At 42.3% G+C, this 19,549-nt stretch overlaps 1 protein-coding gene across 1 annotated transcript; it reads left to right on the top strand.

The window, feature by feature from the left end:
* The first annotated feature begins 1,460 nt into the window (after window positions 1–1,460).
* Window positions 1,461–18,362, top strand: LOC120927181 (gastricsin-like). The gene is made up of 9 exons (XM_040337679.1): window positions 1,461–1,568; window positions 9,940–10,075; window positions 11,402–11,519; window positions 14,298–14,416; window positions 14,620–14,819; window positions 14,910–15,032; window positions 15,395–15,542; window positions 17,825–17,923; window positions 18,021–18,362. The coding sequence occupies exons 1-9, from the start codon at window positions 1,513–1,515 to the stop codon at window positions 18,174–18,176; spliced, it is 1,155 nt and encodes a 384-aa protein (XP_040193613.1). The 5' UTR covers window positions 1,461–1,512; the 3' UTR covers window positions 18,177–18,362.
* The last annotated feature ends 1,187 nt before the right edge of the window (window positions 18,363–19,549 follow it).

Raw genomic sequence — 19,549 nt, 5'->3', positions numbered from 1 at the left:
CGCCTGGTTACTTCCAAGAACCGGCGCTTTGTTAAATTTAGAGGGGTATCAGAGAGTTAGTTGGCTCTGATCCAGTTAATCTGTTCAAATTGTGTCTCTGTCTCAGCTTGGCTGTGCTGTGGGCTTATTCTGTTGTTCCTGGGGTGCTGTTCGCACCCCAGGACGATAGGTGGCAGCAGTGGAGTTGAGGTTTAGGTGCTTTCCCCAGCAGCCTATCAGGAGGGTTTCTCCTCGCTGTGCATGCTGGGGAAGGGTATTTATGAGACAGACGCCATTGGTCTGGGTTCTTCTTCTTCAAGTGCGTCACCCACCTTTAGGGTGACTGCATCACGGCGCCCTGGCGAAATGGCCTTTCAGGTCAGGGTGCACGTGCCACGCGGTGTTCCTGGTTCCGGGACCATGTTGGTCCGGAACATTTAAAGCTGTGGCAGGGGGCCCCAGTAATCGACTGGGTCCCCAATTCCAAGAAGATCCCAAGCGTGTTACCAGTGAGATGAAGCTGTTCGAAGTTCCGAGTGATACTCTGGCTGCCAGCTCAGTGAGAGAGGCCTGTTTCCCTATTGCTATGCCTGAATCTGCTATTTCTCCTTTTACTTCAACTCTTCTATCACCACAAGTTTTATTGTTTTTACCCGGCTGGTTAATAAAGAGCACAGAAAAAGACATTCCATGCTGCTACATGCACCATACACCCCTAGACGGCAGAGGAGCCATGAGGTAACATGCCCCCCAAAACAAACCAGCAGCTCCTTCGGGGGTAGTGTTACACACATATATAGAAAAAAATACATAACATTTTTATTAATACAAAAGCAATAAAATACACATAATCATGTACAATTTAAAAGCATAGTGACAATCCATACATATGACCAGTATAATGGTCCCCAAAAGGGTAAAATAAACAGCGATAAAAATCTGATGGGTTCTCTCTACAATTCTAAGAAGAAACGTTTTGGCGAGAGTCCACTATGGGTACAGCCCTTACCAAACCTTTTCTAAACCTGCTGGTTTTGCCTGGCTGTTATTCTGATATAGTGGTGCCACTGGTTGACTGACCCAGAACAAGAATGCAGCCATAAAGTCAGTCTCTTGATATGCCATGAGTGCTCAGGATCAGTACCTCAGAAATTATTGAAATCCATGGCGCTGAATGGCATCCATGAAAAGTATAGTTCAGCTATGGCAACCACCATATTTTTCTCAGCAAAAGTCTCATTTAAAACAAACAATAGCTGGATTTGTAAAGATGATTTAATAAATTAAAAGTCAACAGTGATTTTGAATGTGATTTCAAAGGGTGCAAAATTTCAGAATGCACTTTGTTAATATTTTCTTATAATAGATCTTAGATTTTAGGAATAGGCAATAATTGACAAAGTACCTTAATGACATTGACATTCTGATAACACATTCTGTAGATAAGATAAGCAAGCTCTCACTGGGTATATAAGCAGGGAACCTATCTACATTTCCACAGTCTCCACACACAGGTGGAAACCAGTACTCAAAATGAAGTTCCTAATTCTTGCTCTCGTCTGCCTTCAACTCTCAGAGGGGATTATTAAGTAAGTATATTCATCGCTTACAGCTCAACATGTGTTGGAATATGTGACACTAAGAATCCCTGTTTAATTAACCAGTGAGCTAGATTACCAAACTAAACATAAAGGGTGGCTTTAAACTACCAGGTTAGTTTAAGAAATTTAAAGTAATTGTAAAGTCTTGTTTTTTTTCTTTTAAAATAACAAGCATATTATACTTACCTGCTCTGAGCAGTTGGTTTTTCACAAGGCAGCCTGGATCCTCCTCTTCTCGCGTCCCTATTCTGTGCTCCTGGCCCCTCTCTCCTATCGAGTTGCCCTGCAGTGAGCAGCTTGCTATCAGCCAATCAGGAGTGAGAGTCTCGGACGAATGAGACACTTGTGGACATCGCTGGACAGAGATGGGGCTCAGGTAAGTATTAGGGGGTTCTGGGGTGGCCACTGCACACAGAAGGCTTTTTATCTTATTTTGCAATAGTTTTTATTCAAGTTTTTCTCAATACAGAGTAAGGACCATGGCATTGTTATTTAACAGTGTACAGTATTCTTAGTCAATAACACATACATTTTAAGCAAGGATAGTTTACCATCTACTCTGTTGAGGGAGGGTAACTGTCTTCTAGTATAGTCCTTTTCTCATCTATAATCTTGATTATGTATTCAAATAGCAAGTTATGCAATAAACCATCCATCTTAAGCTTCACACTATATTCTGCATCCTTATATTAACTCAATTGCGGGGGCTCCATGGTACGCCCCCCCCAAGCCAGGAGATGTGAGTCGCCCCACCAAGGTCACAGAAGAAGAAAAAAGAATAGAGAGGAAAAAAGGGGGGGAGGGTTTAGGAGAAAGGGAGGGGGGGGGGGACTCCACGCTCTGTTTCACACCAACCAGGGAAATCCTTAGTGATCGTCCGGGGATCATTTGTCAAGTATCTGATCCATGGGTCCCATATTTTATTGAACTGCTTCATTTTATCCTGGACAATTGCCGTCAGTATTTTGTTTAACCTGAGCCAAGAAAGTTTATATTTAAGTTGGGTAAACGGTATGACTGCTGACTTCCAGTTCCTAGCTATTGTGATTTTGTCCGATGTGAATATAAACGTAAGGAGCCCTTTTTTGGGTTTTGGAGGCCTCATCTACCTTACAACCCAGGCGTGTTTTGGGGACTTGGTCAGGTTAATCTGGGTGAAGGTATAAATGAAATTATAGACTCTGATCCAGAATCTCCGTACTTTGGGGCATTGTTACCATATATGATATACCGTCCCTTCCTGACCACAGCCCCCAGAAGCTCCAGGAACAAAAGCTGACAGTCTAGTCGGCACTAAATACCACCACATTAGAACCTTGTAATTCAATTCTATAGTTGAGGTGTTAATCAGTGACCTGGAAGCAGCTATAGCCATTGAGTGCCATTCCACTAGTTCCAGGGTTTCCTGGAAATCTAATTCCCACTGTGTCATATAAGTCAATTTACCCAAGACATACGTCAAAATGGTATATATTGCAGATATGTGACCTTGAAGTTTGTCAAATTGTCGATACATATTTTCCATAGGTGGCATGGTCTCCTTTGCGTGATAGAGTTTGCATATAGTGGTATGTTTGAGTATATCTAAAGAATTCCAAAACCAGAGGTTTGCAATACGCAGGAGGCCTTTGGTGGACCATTATTCAAAAGCAGAGGGGGTGAGGCCTGAGTGAAATCCCCCTTTTGCAAAAGGGGGGCAATGGGTTATGGGGCGATTTGAATTTTTGGGTCCTCGACGATCTATTTCAAATATCTAGGGACACGGAGAGTGAGGGGCATAGAATCGTTGGCCTTTCCTTCATCGGCAACCACATAATATGTGTGATTGGTGTGGGATAACAGGAACAGGATTCCATGGTCATCCACGTTGCCTGAGGTTGGTGGGAGTGAAATTTGGTAAGTTGGGCTAGTTGGGCAGTGTATAAATATTTTTGTAGATCTTGAAGTCCAAGACCCCCCTTCTGTTTTGGTGTGAACCAAAACAGGCCTCTTGTCCCTCCATATATACTTAAGGAGCTTTTTTTGGAATGCTCTCAAGTCTGATCTATTAATCGCCACAGTCATAGTACGAAACAGATACAAAATCCTTGGAAGAATATTAATTTTTATAGAGTGTAATCTGCCAAACCACGATGGAGGGTAGACTTGCCACCTGGACAGATCTGCTATCAAACGTCTATACATATTGTTTTCATTTGTAAAACAAGTAATATTGTAAGTATGATTTCTGCATAATAATGCAATATATTAGTGGCTATTAAGATGGTTGTAAAGGCAACATCTGATGTTTGCTGGCCCCCCAGCCCCCCCGTTTACTTACCTGAGCCCTCGAAAGTCCCGCATCGTGAATGAGCAGGCTTTTCGACTGGGCTTTTCTGCTCATTTATTGGATGATTGATAGCAGCAGAGCCATTGGCTCCCGCTGCTGTCAATCAAACCAATGACGCGGCACGTCGGGGGGCGGGGGCCGAGTGATACAGTTGGCGGCTAAAGCTGCCGGCTGTTATCAGGGGAGCGTGCCCGCAAGCTAACCTTCTTGGGAGAGAGCTTCCCATGAAGGGGGTTAGCTGATGCAGGGAGGAGCTGACACAGCTGTCGAAGGACCCCAGAAGACCAGGATTGGGGCCACTCTGTGCAAAACGAGCTGCACAGTGAAGATAAGTATAACATGTTTGTTATTTTTTTTATTTGATCTTTTACAACCCCTTTAATGCATTCTCTGCATTAAGGTAAAAAAAACTTTCAATGTCAGCTCTTGATGGGATTTAAAGTACCATTTCAATGTTTGCAGATGACACCAAGCTATACAGTGGAATAACGTCCTTACAGGATGTCTCCAACTTACAAGCCAAACTCAATGCACTGCTTAATTGGGCAGCTATGTGGCAAATGAGGTTTAATGCTGAAAAATTTCAAGTTGTGCACTTGGGGGCTATGCACCATATATACTACATATATACTAGGGGGAGTACAACTGGGGAAATCAATTGTGGAGAAGGATTTGGGTGTTCTGGTAGATCCAGGGCCGATCCGCCCTATAGGCTCACTATGCAAGCCGCTTAGGGCCCCGCAAAGCTGCGGAGGGCCCCCCAAATTACTAGAGGCCCCCCCTGGTGAGAAGTAATTTTCGGCACCTCACCCCGCTTCTCAACTCGCTGGCTGCATGGGAGAAGAGGTAAGAAGTCAGCACTCCCCGCTTCTCACTTTAATGTAAGATGTCATTTCTGGCAGCAGCCCCCCCCCCTGCTTCTCAACTTTAATGTGACATGTCATTTTGCTTAGGGCCCCAGGGAGGCCAGGATTGGCACTGGGTAGATCATAAGCTTAATATTGACATGCATTGCCAAGCAGTAGTTTCCATAGCGAGCAAAATTATTTCTTGTATTAAGAGAGGTATAGACTCCAGAGAGAGAGAGAGAGAGAGATATTATTTTGCCCCTGTACAAATCATTAGTAAGACCTCATCTGGAATATGCATGTTCACTTTTGGTTTTGTTCACAAGAAGGATATTAGGGAACTGGAGAAAGGGTAACCAAAAGGATAGGAGGCATGGAGGAGCTCAGCTATTAGGAAAGATTAGAGGAAATGAATTTATTCTCTCTTGAGTAGAGGAGATTAGGAGGGGATATGATCAACACGTATAAATACATAAGTGGTCCAAATAATGAAATTGGTGTTGAGTTATTCCCTTTAAGGTCATCACAGAGGACAAGGCACAGTCTTTACTTCTAGAGGAAAAGAGATTTTATCTCTAAGTACGGAAAGGCTTCTTCACAGTAAGAGCTGTGAAAATGTAAAAATGAACTTCATCAAGAACTGGTTCTGGCCAGCTCAGTAGATTGTTTTTCAAAAGGGCATGGGATTTCTCCTAAATGCAATATAACTGGATACTAATATTTATAGGTAAAGTCGATCCAGGGAATATAAATAAAATGTAGTGCTGGTAATTGAAGAGAGACATTAATATCTCACTAAGTTCATATGTGATCACTATACTGTAAATATAGACAAAACAACCATAACTATGTGAAATAAATGTGCTAATAAGTCCACATGTGAAAAAGAGGAAAATAAAATGTCCATCAATAGAACTTGTGGATAAACGGTGAAGAAATTAAACATGCAGCCACGTAGATCATCATGGGAAAAAATATTCCTTCCGACTAAATAAATAGTTGAATTACCAGAACCAATGGATCTACCTGTCAGCGACAGCAGATCATGTAGTCATAGGAAATCTCAAAGCAAATCGGCTCAACTCAATTGGAGACTCTGTGCAGTTGAAACTTGATCGTTGGGACCCAATTATCCTCAGCAGAAGACCCTGGATGGATGGTGTCCTGGATCGATGGAACAGCTCAGAGCTTACAGGGTATCCACTCTGTTTCCAACGGGTAGTTGAGGTGGTTTGGAATGAGAAAGACCCCTATAGGGATTTGGAGGGCACAATGGAACTGCTCCAAAAAATTTACTCCGACAAACCTTTTTGTTGCTGGTCTGAACAAACTTGTTATCTTTTTTATATGATCCAGGGAATATCCAACTGCCTGTTGGGAGATCAGGAAGGATTTTTTTTCCCGGCTGCAGCAAATTGGATCATGCTTTATTGTTTTTGTTTTTTTGCCTTCTGGATCAACTGTGGGTATAGAATTGTGGATTGTGATTGTGATTTAATTTTATGATTTTATTTTACAATTGTGATTGTAAAATAGTTTTTTTTCCCTTTTATTGGTTGCTCTAGATGGACTTGTGTCTTTTTTCAACCAGACTAACTATGTAACTATGTAGCTCCCCCCAGCGCCCCTTTCCTGAGCCCGATCTCGATCTAGCACTGTGCACATCTGCAGGAGCACTGCTCCTTTCTTCCCTCTCCTACTGGAGGCTTGGCAGCAGTGGGAGCCATTTGAGTCCTGTTGATGTAATGCAAATCCTGTGAACAGAGAGTGGGGGTGGGGCTGAGCTGCACTTAGTGTGTCAATTCAGGCACACGTTGTGGTGCGGGAACGAGCCTACACAATTGACGCACACATTGTGGCTCGAGAACAAGCCTACACCAGTGACCAATGGTGGGGGACCCCAGAAAAGGAAGATTTGGGATGCTCCATGCAAAACCATTGCACAGAGCAGGTAAGTATCATGGGCCAAATTCTCAAAAACGCCGCCTAACTTAACTTTCAGCAGTTAAGTTACACAGGCGTTAAATTTCTACCCGATCTTCAAAGCACTTACCTAGAAATTACACGCCGTGTAACTTAAGTGCCTCCGTCGCAAGGCGGTCGTCTTCTCGAGGGGGCGATTACAATTTAAATGAGGCGCGCTCCCGCGCCGGCCGTACTGCGCATGCGTGTGACGTAATTTTCCCGACGTGCAGCGCGCGAACGTAATTTACGCCGGGCTTTGTGGATTGCGACGGGACAATAAAGTCGCGACGGGTGAAAAGAAAAATACGCGCCGGGAAAAAAAATTCAAATTTAAAAAAAAAACGCGGCGATCGAAAAAGGTCTGATTTTACATGGTGGACTAACTTTCCACATTGTAAAACCAGCCCTAATTTTGCGCAAGCAAATCGGAACTTACGCAGAAAACACAATGCTTAAAAGCTTTGTGGATCTGCTTAAGTCCTCATTTGCATACGCAAAGCGGCATTTCAATGAGAAATGCCCCCAGCGGCGGATGCGGTACTGCATCCTAAGATCTGACAGTGTAAAGTGTCTTACAGATGTCAGATCTTCTGCCTAACTTTGGAAAACTTGGAAAAATCCTTTTGAGGATCGTTTCCAAAGTTAGGCACAGAGATACGCAGGCTGAACAGCAGTTCCGCCTGCGTATCTCTTTTGAGAATTTGGCCCCATATGTTTGTTATTTTAGAGTAAAAAATTAAACCTTTAAAATCACTTCACTACCAGCTTAGGCTTTTTCAGAAATCCATAAACTAAACATGCATGTACATGATGTACATAATATAACTGGGTACTAACATTTATAGGTAAAGTTGATCCGGGGAATATCCGATTGCCCCTCGGAGGTTTAGGAAGCAACCCCCCCCCCCCCGCTGTAGCAATTTGGATCATGCTCTGCTGGGGTTTTTCGCCTTCCTCTGGATCAACTGTGGGTATAGAATTGGGTATATGGGATTGTATGATATTATTATTTATTTTTTTATGGTTGAACTAACTGGTCTTTTTTCAACCTGACTAACTATGTAAATGAATAAATAGTTAAATATTTCATTTGTAAGTACCTTTACTATGTATTGAACCCAAAACATAATGTTAGTGTCAATGTACCATAGAGTAATGGATTCAATGTCCTGTTATGTGAAAAAAATTATTTAGAATCAAAATCAGTAGCATAAAATGCCCATATGTTAAAGCGGTTCTCCACCCTAAAGTGGAGTCCCGCTGATCGGAACCCTCCCCCCCTCCGGTGTCACATTTGACGCCTTTCAGGGGGGAGGGGGGTGCAGACACCTGTCTAAAGACAGGTATTTGCACCCACTTCCGGCCACACGCTACGGGCGAAAGACGGGCATTCCGTCACATCCCGTCTGTCGCCCGTTGTGTGCTGGGAACACTCGGCTCCCAGCACACAGCGTGTGAGCCAATCGGCGGGCGCAGCGCGACTCGCGCATGCGCCGTAGGGAACCGGGCAGTGAAGCCGCAGCGCTTCACTTCCTGGTTCCCTGAGCGTGGATGGAGGGGGGAGCAGCAGAGAGACGAGCGATCGCTCGTGCTCTGCTGCGATCAGCGCTGGACTCCAGGACAGGTAAGTGTCCTAATATTAAAAGTCAGCAGCTGCAGTATTTGTAGCTGCTGGCTTTTAATATTTTTTCCCCGTGACACATCCGCTTTAATAACTACCTATGTTATATATAGCAGGGAGCTGGCTACCTTACCTGTAGTATCAAAAGATACTCTGCAACATTGTTGCAATGATACTGTTTCCCTCTGGTGCCAGCTAAGACTCTGAGGGCAGAAAAAGAGAGACCCCATTTTGATTTCCTTAGGAGAATTCAGACAGCACAAGGTGAAGGAAGAGATCAGACCTGAGGGAGAGATGCTGTCTCCCAGGTGATTGAGGGGGATCCCAGGTGCACATCCAGGCCCCCCCATGCACCGATGGTAAAGCGTTTCAGTATGAGGTGACCAGTTGGGTCGCCAGGAGAGCCTGCTGTTCCAGGACATTCGTTTGGTTGGGTGAGAGGGCTTTTGCCCATTTGCAGGAAACAGGGACACTGCACCACAGAAGAAGTTAAATGGACATTTTATACAGACATTATTGCTGTTAGTCATCTTGCTGACACTTGTAGTGCCACAGGGCTAAAGGATAAGGCCATCCATTTCCAGGGACACTGTAAACAGACAACACTGTCCTTTCACCTTGCTATAAAAGATCCTGCTCACACACATATTCAGGGCTCTGCATATGCAGTGGGTGTGTGGGGCAGTTTATCTAGGAAGTTAAGCCAATACATGTTGACTTGAATAAAGTGTTTAAAGTTGGGTCTGCGGTGTCAGGGGACAGAGGAGAGAGGCCTGACACAAAGAGGGTTATTCTTCAGCTATCCTCCTGCCTGAATTCAGAGAGCCAACCTGAGTAAAGGTAACCAATCTGAAATGAATTGCCACATTGTGATTTATTTGCCATGTAAGTGTGCCTATGCTTTTGGGGTTATTCTTTGTTTTGAAGCCCAAGAAAGCAGCCTAAATATATTACAGGGGGTCCCCGGGTTATGTTCCTCCTGTTTGTAGACCGGAAATGTTCGTAAGTCGGCCGCGCATGCGCAGACCGGCAATTACGAACATTTCCGATGTTTTCCGATGTTCTGTCGAATGCCGTTCTGCGCATGCGCAGCCATTTACAGACATTTCCGACATTTCCTGAGGCTCCGTCTGGCCGCGCATGCGCAGAATACCAGACTGTCCGCGGAAAATGGCAGAGGGTCCCCGCAGCACCCGGTTCGTAACTAGGAGAAGTTCATAACTCAGGCATTCGTAAATCGTTGTTTTGACTTTATCATGAAAACTTTTTTGTGGATGGTTTGGTCATCCCTATCACAGAGGTTACAGAATTCCACCGGGGTATATTTGGCCTGCCTTGCCATTGTCTACAATGACAATGAACATTAGGTATTCGATAAAACAAGATTCCCAATCCAGAAATGTGTTTGGGGTAGGACTTGAAATGTATCCAACTTGTACTTGTTTGTGGTTTCAAAATCCTACTGTGTATGGTCACATCAGACCACATTATCATTATATGAGATTTGTTATCCACACTAAGAATTTTTGATATGCCTTTTAAAGTAATTTTGTTGTCAGTTTTTGCTTTTTGCTAAAGTTTATAATTTTTTTGCAGAGTCCCCCTGAAGAAGTTTAAGTCCATGAGAGAAGTAATGAGAGATCATGGTATCAAAGCTCCAGTGGTTGATCCAGCTACAAAGTATTACAACAATTTTGCCACCGCTTTTGAGCCTCTGGCAAACTATATGGATGTAGGTATCTGTGGACACTTGTAACACCTGGTTGTAATATGTTTTATGTATTGCTTTTTAAAATATTTTAAGCAAATCTTTATGGCCCACTAGCAATTTGTATTGTTTAATCTTCTATGGGAATGAATATTGCTGAGAGCATCCTACTATAGATAAAATGTTTAGGGGAGTTCCTAAAATAATTTGAATTGTAAGGTGCAATGCAACACCATTCACTCTGATAGTGCTCCAATGTACCTTGCCTTGGATGTGTGTTGCAGCCCAGTGCAACTGCTGTGTTTCTGTGTGCTGCCAGAAATGGGACATGCACCTTTATTTGGTGCATTAGGCAGCTTATTCTAATAAGTGGGTTTCCTTAATGCAAAGCAGGTTAACATTTGTCAGACTTTAATCATGTGAATGGGTCCATGATAGAACACTTTTTTGCATACCTTCGTTTTTGGTTGCTTTCTGACACTTCTGGGGTGATATACCCCCACTTCCTGTCTCATTGGTAGTTGTCACCATAACAGAGAGCAAGGGGAGATGCAGAGTTAAGGGGAAATCCCATAATAGGGTCAACAATTAAGTGACCGCTCTCAAAGATGACATTCTACAGGGTGGGCCATTTATATGGATACACCAAAAACAAAAGTTGGATTCAAAATGTCCGACTTCAAAATGGCCGCCATAGTCACCACCCATCTTGAAAAGTTTCCCCCCTTACATATACTAATGTGCCACAAACAGGAAGTTAATATCACCAACCATTCACATTTTATTAAGATGTATCCATATAAATGGCCCACCCCTGTATTTTGTCATGAAGACAGAAAAGTTGATTTATACCTCCAGCAAGTGTATAGCCTACAGTCTTAGGATCCAACCCTTCCATAGTCTAACAAAAAGTTGTAGTGGTATTTCTGTTTTAATATGGACACCACATAATCATGAAAAAAATGTAGGCTTCCTCACAGTAATTCTCTGCATGGACTGATGGCTCTTTTGCATAGGAATCGCATGTTCTTTCCTTGGTTAATTATGACTAATGGTAAAATATTGCCCCATATTGCCCGACATGCTAATGAGTGATTATTCCCTTCATGTCCATGGTAATTAATACTATCTTTTGATAAAATTTTAAATATCACAGAATATACTTTGGTGTTTTAATTTTGTAATGCACACAGAGAGCACATATGGACTTTATTTCATACTCTGTACAATTCAGAAAAATAGCATAGGTATGGTTCTATGCATTAGTCCTAGCATGGGGTGTATCTTCTGTATCACTAAACCTAGCTTAGAAAACACATGGGTTTTAGTAATTGATTTCTTTCTCTGTAGATGTCTTACTATGGTGAGATCAGTATTGGAACTCCTCCTCAGAACTTCCTCGTTCTGTTTGACACTGGGTCCTCCAACCTTTGGGTAGCCTCAACCTACTGTCAAAGCCAGGCCTGCAGTAAGTAAATGACATTTTTAATTGGCCTTATTAACCACTTCACCCCCGGAAAGGATTTACTCCCTTAATGACCAGGTATTTTTTTGCGATACGGCACTGCGTCGCTTTAATTGACAAGTGTCCGGTCGTGTGATGCTGTACCCAAACAAAATTGAGGTCCTTTTTTTGCCACAAATGGAGCTTTATTTTGGTGGTATTTGATCACCTCTGCGTTTTTTTTTTTTTTTTTGCGCTATAAACAAAAAAAGACAGACCAACAAAATATTTTACTTTTTGCTATAATAAATATCCAAAAAACAATAAAAATAAAACAAATTTCTTCATCAGTTTAGGCAAATATTTGTTCTTCTACATATTTTTGGTAAAAAAATGCAATAAGTGTATATTGATTGGTTTGCGCAAAAGTTATAGCATCTACAAAATAGGGGATATATTTATGGCATTTTTATTGGTATTATTTTTTTTATTAGCAATGGCGGTGATCAGCAATTTTTAGCGGGACTGCGACATTGTGGGGCAAAGATCAATCCATTGTGACATTATAACAGTGATCAGAGCTAAAAATAGCTACTGATCACTGTGTAAATTACATTGGCAGAGAAGGGGTTAACACTAGGGGGCGATCAAGGGGTTAAGTGTTCCCTAGGGAGGTGTTTCTAACTGTGGGGGGAGGTGGACTGATGGAGTAGAGGGAGATTGCTGTTCCTGATCACTAGGAACAGACAATCTCTCTCTACTCCCCTGTCAGAACGGGGATCTGTTTGTTTACATTGACAGATCCCCATTCTGGTTCTCTGTGGAGAGATTGAGGGTGGCCGGCAGAAATCATGGCTGCCGGCAACAAGCATCGGCTCCGGCAACACACTGTGCCTGCCATAGCTATAAAAGGCACCGCCATACCAGTACAGCGATTTGCGCAGCTGAGCCAACCTGCCGCAGTGTAACTGTGGTGGCTGGTCGGCAAGCAGTTAATTAGCAAATATAATGTTTATGACATCTTTTTTGTAGGTAAATGTGACACAAAACACATTACTAGATATTATCTTCGTGGTTCAAACTACATTATAACCACTAACAGTGAGGCTGGGTTCACATCTAAGACGCATGTGGTTTGCAGTAGGAGTCCGGTGCGTCCCTGTTCTCCGCTTCACGGAGACGAATCAGAGCCAGAATGGGAAAATGTGATAAATGCCACAGTATGGAAAGAAAAAGTAACTCTAACCAGACAAGGCAACTTTAATAAATTTAAAACGATGTGGGAGCCCTGGTTGATCAAAATGGGTTGCCCACCATAAGGATAGAAGGGGAAACATGTTGGGCCAATGGGGCAAGCCAAGAGCGAAATTAAGTGGTAACAGAGTGCGGGATAGGAAATCCCCTGGGATAAAAATGCAATTTAGGTAAAAAGTGCTAACAGTAAACTGCAGATTAAAGGTCTAGGTGGGTATTTGGGACAAAATAAGAAGGGGGGAGGGAAGGGTAAAAGGGTAAAAGGAGTAATATTAGTAGCAATATAGAAGTGTATTGTACAAGGATATATGTTATGTAAAATGTTTTTATGCCTTTTTTTGTACGGAAGAAAATGAATAAAGAATACTTGAATTAAAAAAAAGAGCCGGATTTTTGCTAGTGTGAACCCAACCTAAAGCAATATACTGCAGTTAACTCATTTTACGTTCTAGGGTGACTGACAACCATGCTGAGTAGCGTTGTCACCCTAGGACGGGGAGTGTTTTAGGACTCTCCACCATAACAGTACAGGAAGAGTACAGGAAGTTATCAGCTCACAAGGAATTAGCTCAGTCAGGGAAGGTAAAGGAAGATGGATGCTTGAATCCAGCCCTTTAGAGTTCAAGAGAAGAAAACTGTACATATCTTACAAAATGGAACTTAAACAATACAGATGGAATAATGTTTGCAAGTTTTGAAGTAATTCAAATGCAAATAAATACCATTGTGTTTTCTATAGGTAGGGTAGTTGTATTATTTATAGAATTTCCCCATGGCATTCATTTCTGAAGATGCTGACATGCATCAAAGATACAGATTTATTATTATTATTATTATTATTATTATTATTATCATTATTATTATAATTATATCTGTGACTTATTCAATTGCCATACTTAATCTCCCTGTGGCAGAACACAATAGTGCTGCAGGATGGAATTCCCCCATCAACACTTACTGTGTTGATGGGGGAATCGAGCAATTGCAATCAAGCAATTTTCTTTCCTTCCACCCATGGTGGAAGGAAAGAAAATGGCGTATTGCATGGCCCGCCATAAGGGCCATACAGACAGGCCAAATATTGAGAGACATTGGCAGGTTCAATAGAAGCCAACATTTGGCCTGTGTGTACGGCGTTCGGCCGGCTTCTGTCAAACAGGCACGACATCACCTCTGTCCAATGAGCAGGTAGCTGGCCCATGAATTAACACCCAAGAGTAAAAATGTAGTATATTGCAACGTACCAGATATTACCAGTAAGGTATTTTAGTCCCTTTTTTTTACCTGTAAAACTAACATAACAAAATAAGCAAATAAGATGAGAACATTTTTAGGGTTTACACCCTTTAATTAAAAATTGTAAATCTTGTGGCAGGTTAAACAGTAAATATGTGTGTAATAATATGTGTGTTTGAACTGTGTATGTAGCTATTTGCCTGGTCAGTAGAATGGCTTATATAAATTACTGACCTGTTAGTATATTTATTTTAATCCTCACAATACAGTTTACATGACTATCATATTTTATACATATTTGTTTCCCTCTAGCCAATCATCCTCTGTTTAACCCCAGCCAGTCTTCCAGCTATTCCTCAAACCAGCAGCAGTTCTCTCTGCAGTACGGCACTGGTAGTCTGACTGGAATCCTTGGTTATGACACTGTGCAGGTATGTCTATAAACAAAAAAAAATATTTAGATAATATAGACATTTAAGTTACTGTAACTGGTTGAATCCAGAATATAATGAGAAAATCATTTTTCTTGACTAGATAACCCACATATATTCATTTTTTAAGAGTGTAATTATTATGAACTAACAACAACATTTTTCCTGTAAGTAATGCTAAAACTCTTTCTAAATGTATACAGATCCAGAATATAGCTATTTCCCAGCAAGAATTTGGCTTGAGTGTGACTGAGCCTGGAACCAACTTTGTCTATGCTCAGTTTGATGGTATTTTGGGTCTGGCCTACCCATCTATTGCTGTGGGTGGGGCTACCACTGTGATGCAAGGCATGATTCAACAGAATCTCATCAACCAGCCTCTCTTTGGATTCTACCTTAGTGGGTAAGTTTATTTGATATTGGTTTATATTATTCTGTTTCCTACAAGATTTTTGTTATCTGGCATAATTAATTTTGCATATGTGCTTTACAGACAACAGAGCTCACAGAATGGTGGTGAAGTTGCTTTTGGTGGTGTTGACCAAAACTACTACTCTGGACAAATTTATTGGACTCCTGTGACTTCTGAAACATACTGGCAAATTGGAATCCAAGGGTATTTAAAATTCATATGTAACATTATAATATAGACAATCAAACCAGGCTGCCATATATATAGTAAGTGCCAATTCTCAAATTATTAAAAGAACACACTTACATAATTTAGATGCATTTCAGATGTCCTTATTCATCTTGCTAAAATATGAATGCTGTACTTTGCCAATTTTTTTTTTAGGAAACACTTATATTATATATGGGTAACAATATCATAAGAACAGTGATTGGCACAGAAGTTACCTACAGAATTTGCAGCTATTTTCCAAAAATTAGCTATTATCATCAAAAGCGCTGCTTTAGGAATGTGGTTATGGTGGATGTAGGTGATGATTATATAAAAACATGCATACATAATTTCAGATTCTCAGTTAGCGGACAAGCTACTGGATGGTGTAGCCAAGGATGTCAGGGTATTGTGGATACTGGTACTTCTCTGTTGACTGTTCCTCAATCAGTCTTCTCCTCCCTCATGCAGTCCATTGGTGCTCAACAAGATCAGAATGGACAGGTAAGATAAAAGAGACTAAATTTGTCAGAGACTTCCATTGACACGTTATTCCAAGATCCTATCTTGGCACTAGATTTCGTATGTTTCAGGGAATTATTTTATTTCCTGCCCTCTTTTCTAAAATGCCTAATATGCCTAAAAATGCCTATACATGTGTAGCACTACCCCCGAAGGAGCTGCTGGTTTGATTTGGGTGGCATGTTACCTCTATATCTCCGCTGTCTAGGGTACTGGATGAGAGCTGCAGTAAAGTCAATGTCCACACAACAGGTGTCTTTTCTGTGCTTTTATTACCCAGCCAGGTAAAAACGATAAGTAGTAGGAAGGTGAAGGGATAGCAGAAGAGGAAACAGCAAATTCAGTTTCCAGTTTCCATTTCCAGTTTCCAGTTTCCATATCCAGTAACTGGATATGCATCCGCACGATGGGATTTCGGCGCGGATTTCGATCTGATGGTGAGTACACTCCATCGGATCAAAATCCTCGAGAGGATTTATCCGCGGAAACGGTCCGGTGGACCGTATCCGCGGATAAATCCTCTCGTGTGTATGGGGCCTAAGTCTCTGCCACAGCCCCTCCTGAAGATCGGAGACAATTGCGGTCCAAAATCCTTCTTGACTGGATTCAGCACCCGGTTCTCCTTCACATAGCTTTTAGTTAAATCAGCAACTGACAGGCGACCCACGTTGAGCCTCTCAGAACCAAAGTGTCCTCCGATGAATAGACAGGCCTCTCCTGAAACACCGGCCTCATGCTCGGTATCTCCCGGACAGGTTCCTCATCAGTCGGCTTCCTCCAATTGGAGGGACAGCCCAGGACCACTTAGCGAAATAGGGACCCAGTCGACTCACTGGATCCACAATCTAGGTGAATGCACTCCAGGCCAACAAGGTGGCCCCGGAGCCAGGAACACTGTGACACACACACGCACACACCCCGGCCAGGAGGGCCACACATGGGGGTGGTGGGATGACTGCCCAGCTCAAGGGTGGGAACACAGCGACCCCGAACCAATGGTGTCTGCCCTTTAAATACCCCTTCCCAGCATGCACAGCGAGGCGATCAACCCTCCTGATTGGCTGCTGGGAAGAGATATCCAACTACACCTAACGCCACTGCTGCCACCTGTCGGCCTGGGGTGGAGCTCACTCCCCAGACAACGACAGTATGCACAAACAGTACAGCCAAACTGGAGCAGAGGCCCCAAATTTAAACAAATAAACAGGTTCAGAGCCAACTACCTCTCTGAACTCTCTCTAAATTTACAATAGCACCGGCTCTGAAAATAGCCAGGCGCTACACATGCTTAGTTGTAAATCCAAATGATTCTATGACTAATGATGCGTACACACGACCGTTTTTCATGTCATGGAAAAAAACGAATTTTTTCTCGAAGTAATTCTTGTGAAGCCTGCCTTGCATACACACGATCGTGAAAAAAAAATCTCGAGCAAAGAGCAGTGACGTACAAAACACGTACGACGGCACTATAAAGGGGAAGTTCCATTCGAATGGCGCCACCCTTTGGACTGATTAGGCAAATTTCCCTTCTCATAACTTGCTTCTGAGCATGCACGTTTTTTCCCCGTCGTTAAAGCCTACACATGACCGTTTTTCACGATGAGATTAACGACGACGTGAAAAACGACGCGAAAAAATTGAGCAGGTTCTACATTTTTAATGCCCATTTTTATCATCGAGAAAAATGCTCTGGAGATTACACACAGTCGTTTTTAATGACCAATTAAAAAAAAAAATTTTCGTCATGAAAAACAGTCGTGTGTACGCGGCATTAGGAAATATAGTGTGCAATCCATCAGGATTTATGTATGACCAGCATATATTGTATTATGCCCAGAGCTTTTTCTCTCAGAAAATAGGTGCAGGAACCCAACCACGACCCCATTCAGATTTCACAAACAGTAGGAGGGCCTTAAAGGGTGCAGAGTTCAGGGGGTTACACACAGAGTGCAGAGCTGTCACTTGTAAACACAAAAACCAGACTTCTGTGTTTACAAGTGATTGTGGTGAGCGGGCACCAAAGGGTCTGAGCCAGAGGTGGTGGAACTGAGTTCCCCCAAGTTCCCCCTGAAAAAAAGCCCTGATTATGCCATTTTGATAAAGAACAGTTGGGGATTTTTGAGTGCAAATTACTTCATGCTTTGGAGTATTGGAACAGCAAAAATATATTCCTTGCCTTATTGTGTGACTTCAAATCAGGATCTACTGCTAAGGTGGCTTGTTTCTATAACTAAAATGATTGTGTTTTTTTTTTATCACAGTATGCTGTCAGCTGTAGCAACATCCAGAGCCTTCCCACCCTCAGTTTTACCATAAGTGGAGTTTCTTTCCCACTTCCACCCTCTGCCTATGTGCTTCAGGTACATTATTTTTTAGTAATAACATATTGTACAATGCTGCCATGAAACACTAATGTATAATATTGCTGATTTTTTTTTTTTTTTTTTTATCCTTTAGCAAAACAGTGGCTACTGCACCATTGGCATGGAGCCTACTTACCTGCCTTCCCAGAATGGACAGCCTCTCTGGATCCTGGGTGATGTCTTCCTCCGGCAATACTATTCCGTCTATGATCTGGGCAACAACCAAGTTGGCTTTGCTACTGCTGCATAGATAAATTGTCTTTACTACTTACATAATGCCTGATTTCTGCAGTGCTTCCATGTACTTTGCAGAACAAGTACTTATCTTCCATGTACTTTAGATTTTTATGTAGGAAGTTTAAAAAAAGAAAATCCTGAAAGTCTGATGCTTTGCAGCTGATAATAAAATTAATAAAAGAAATTATGTATCCAGTAAAATGTGTCTGATATTCTGTTTGCCTTGAGAGTACATAACATCTACAACTGCAGTATAAGAATATATCTAACAAGGAGGCAGCAAGGGTATATGTTTTTAGGTCAGATAAGATAAATAGGTGGTTTTAATTCATTCATGCAATGGTAACGAGAGAAGCTGCAGGATCAGTAAAGCAACTTGAATAGAATATTTATAAAAAACCGAAGCAAGTCAGGTGGAGCCCACCTAATTTCTTGGATTCAGGATATCAAGCATTATCTAGCCCTTTCCTCCCCAGCCATACTGTCCTTTCACTTTCATTCATTGGATTTCAGTTGTTTCAATTCTGCCTTATCCAAGCATGCAGCCCGGCAGGCCAGGAAAGCAGGGGGATGAGTGAGCACTCCCCATTCTTGAACCATACCAGGCCAAATGCCCTCAACATTGGGGGGTGGTTGCTTTAAGGCAGGGGGGGTTCTGGGGACAAGGGCCTCCTTCCCTCAACCCTGGGCTGTGGCTGTGGTGGTGTGCGGAATCTGGAAGCCCCCTTAAGAAAGGGAGCCAGACCATGGTCCCCCATTGTGAAGGAGTATGGGGTACATTAGTGCCCCTACTCCTTCAACCAAAAAACAAACAGTGTAGTGTAAGAAAAATAGGAGGCAGTTTTTGACAAGTCCTTGAATACAAATTAATAATCTCTCCCGTGGTAACGCCACTGCTGCTTGCTTGCCCCCCCTCTTTCCTTTCCTGCCAGGCTGCATGCTCGGATAAGTGTCTGGTATGGATTTTGAAGGGGGGGGACGTGTTTTTTTTTTTTTTTGTGTGGGGTTAAGATGCTGATCCGTATTGGATGTGACTGTAGTAGTGCTGGAACCTTTTCAAAAGTTGGACCAACACAAGTTGGACCAGTTACATTTCATGCGACTTGTTTTCTCAAATTTGGATCGCTTGTCGCACCAGTGTACATCGGGCCTTCAGGCATTTTGATATGTGCATATCCACTGCTTGAATCAGAGTTCAGAACTTTAAAATGAGTAGTGAAGCAGGGTGCTGTGATGTTTTTAGAATGCACAGCACCCTGCTGACCCCTCTTACCTACCATGATCTGCCTGAATTTCATAGAAACCATATTGCATAGATAACATCACTGTGTCTACAAAAAAGTATGAAATGAAACCAGAAAGGTTTTATTATTTTTAAAAAATGTA

The sequence above is a fragment of the Rana temporaria genome, chromosome 2 (genome assembly GCF_905171775.1).
Source record: "Rana temporaria chromosome 2, aRanTem1.1, whole genome shotgun sequence".
NCBI lineage: Eukaryota > Metazoa > Chordata > Amphibia > Anura > Ranidae > Rana > Rana temporaria.
The sequence above is the reverse complement of the archived record's forward strand: the minus strand, read 5'-3'. Positions and strand labels throughout refer to the sequence as shown.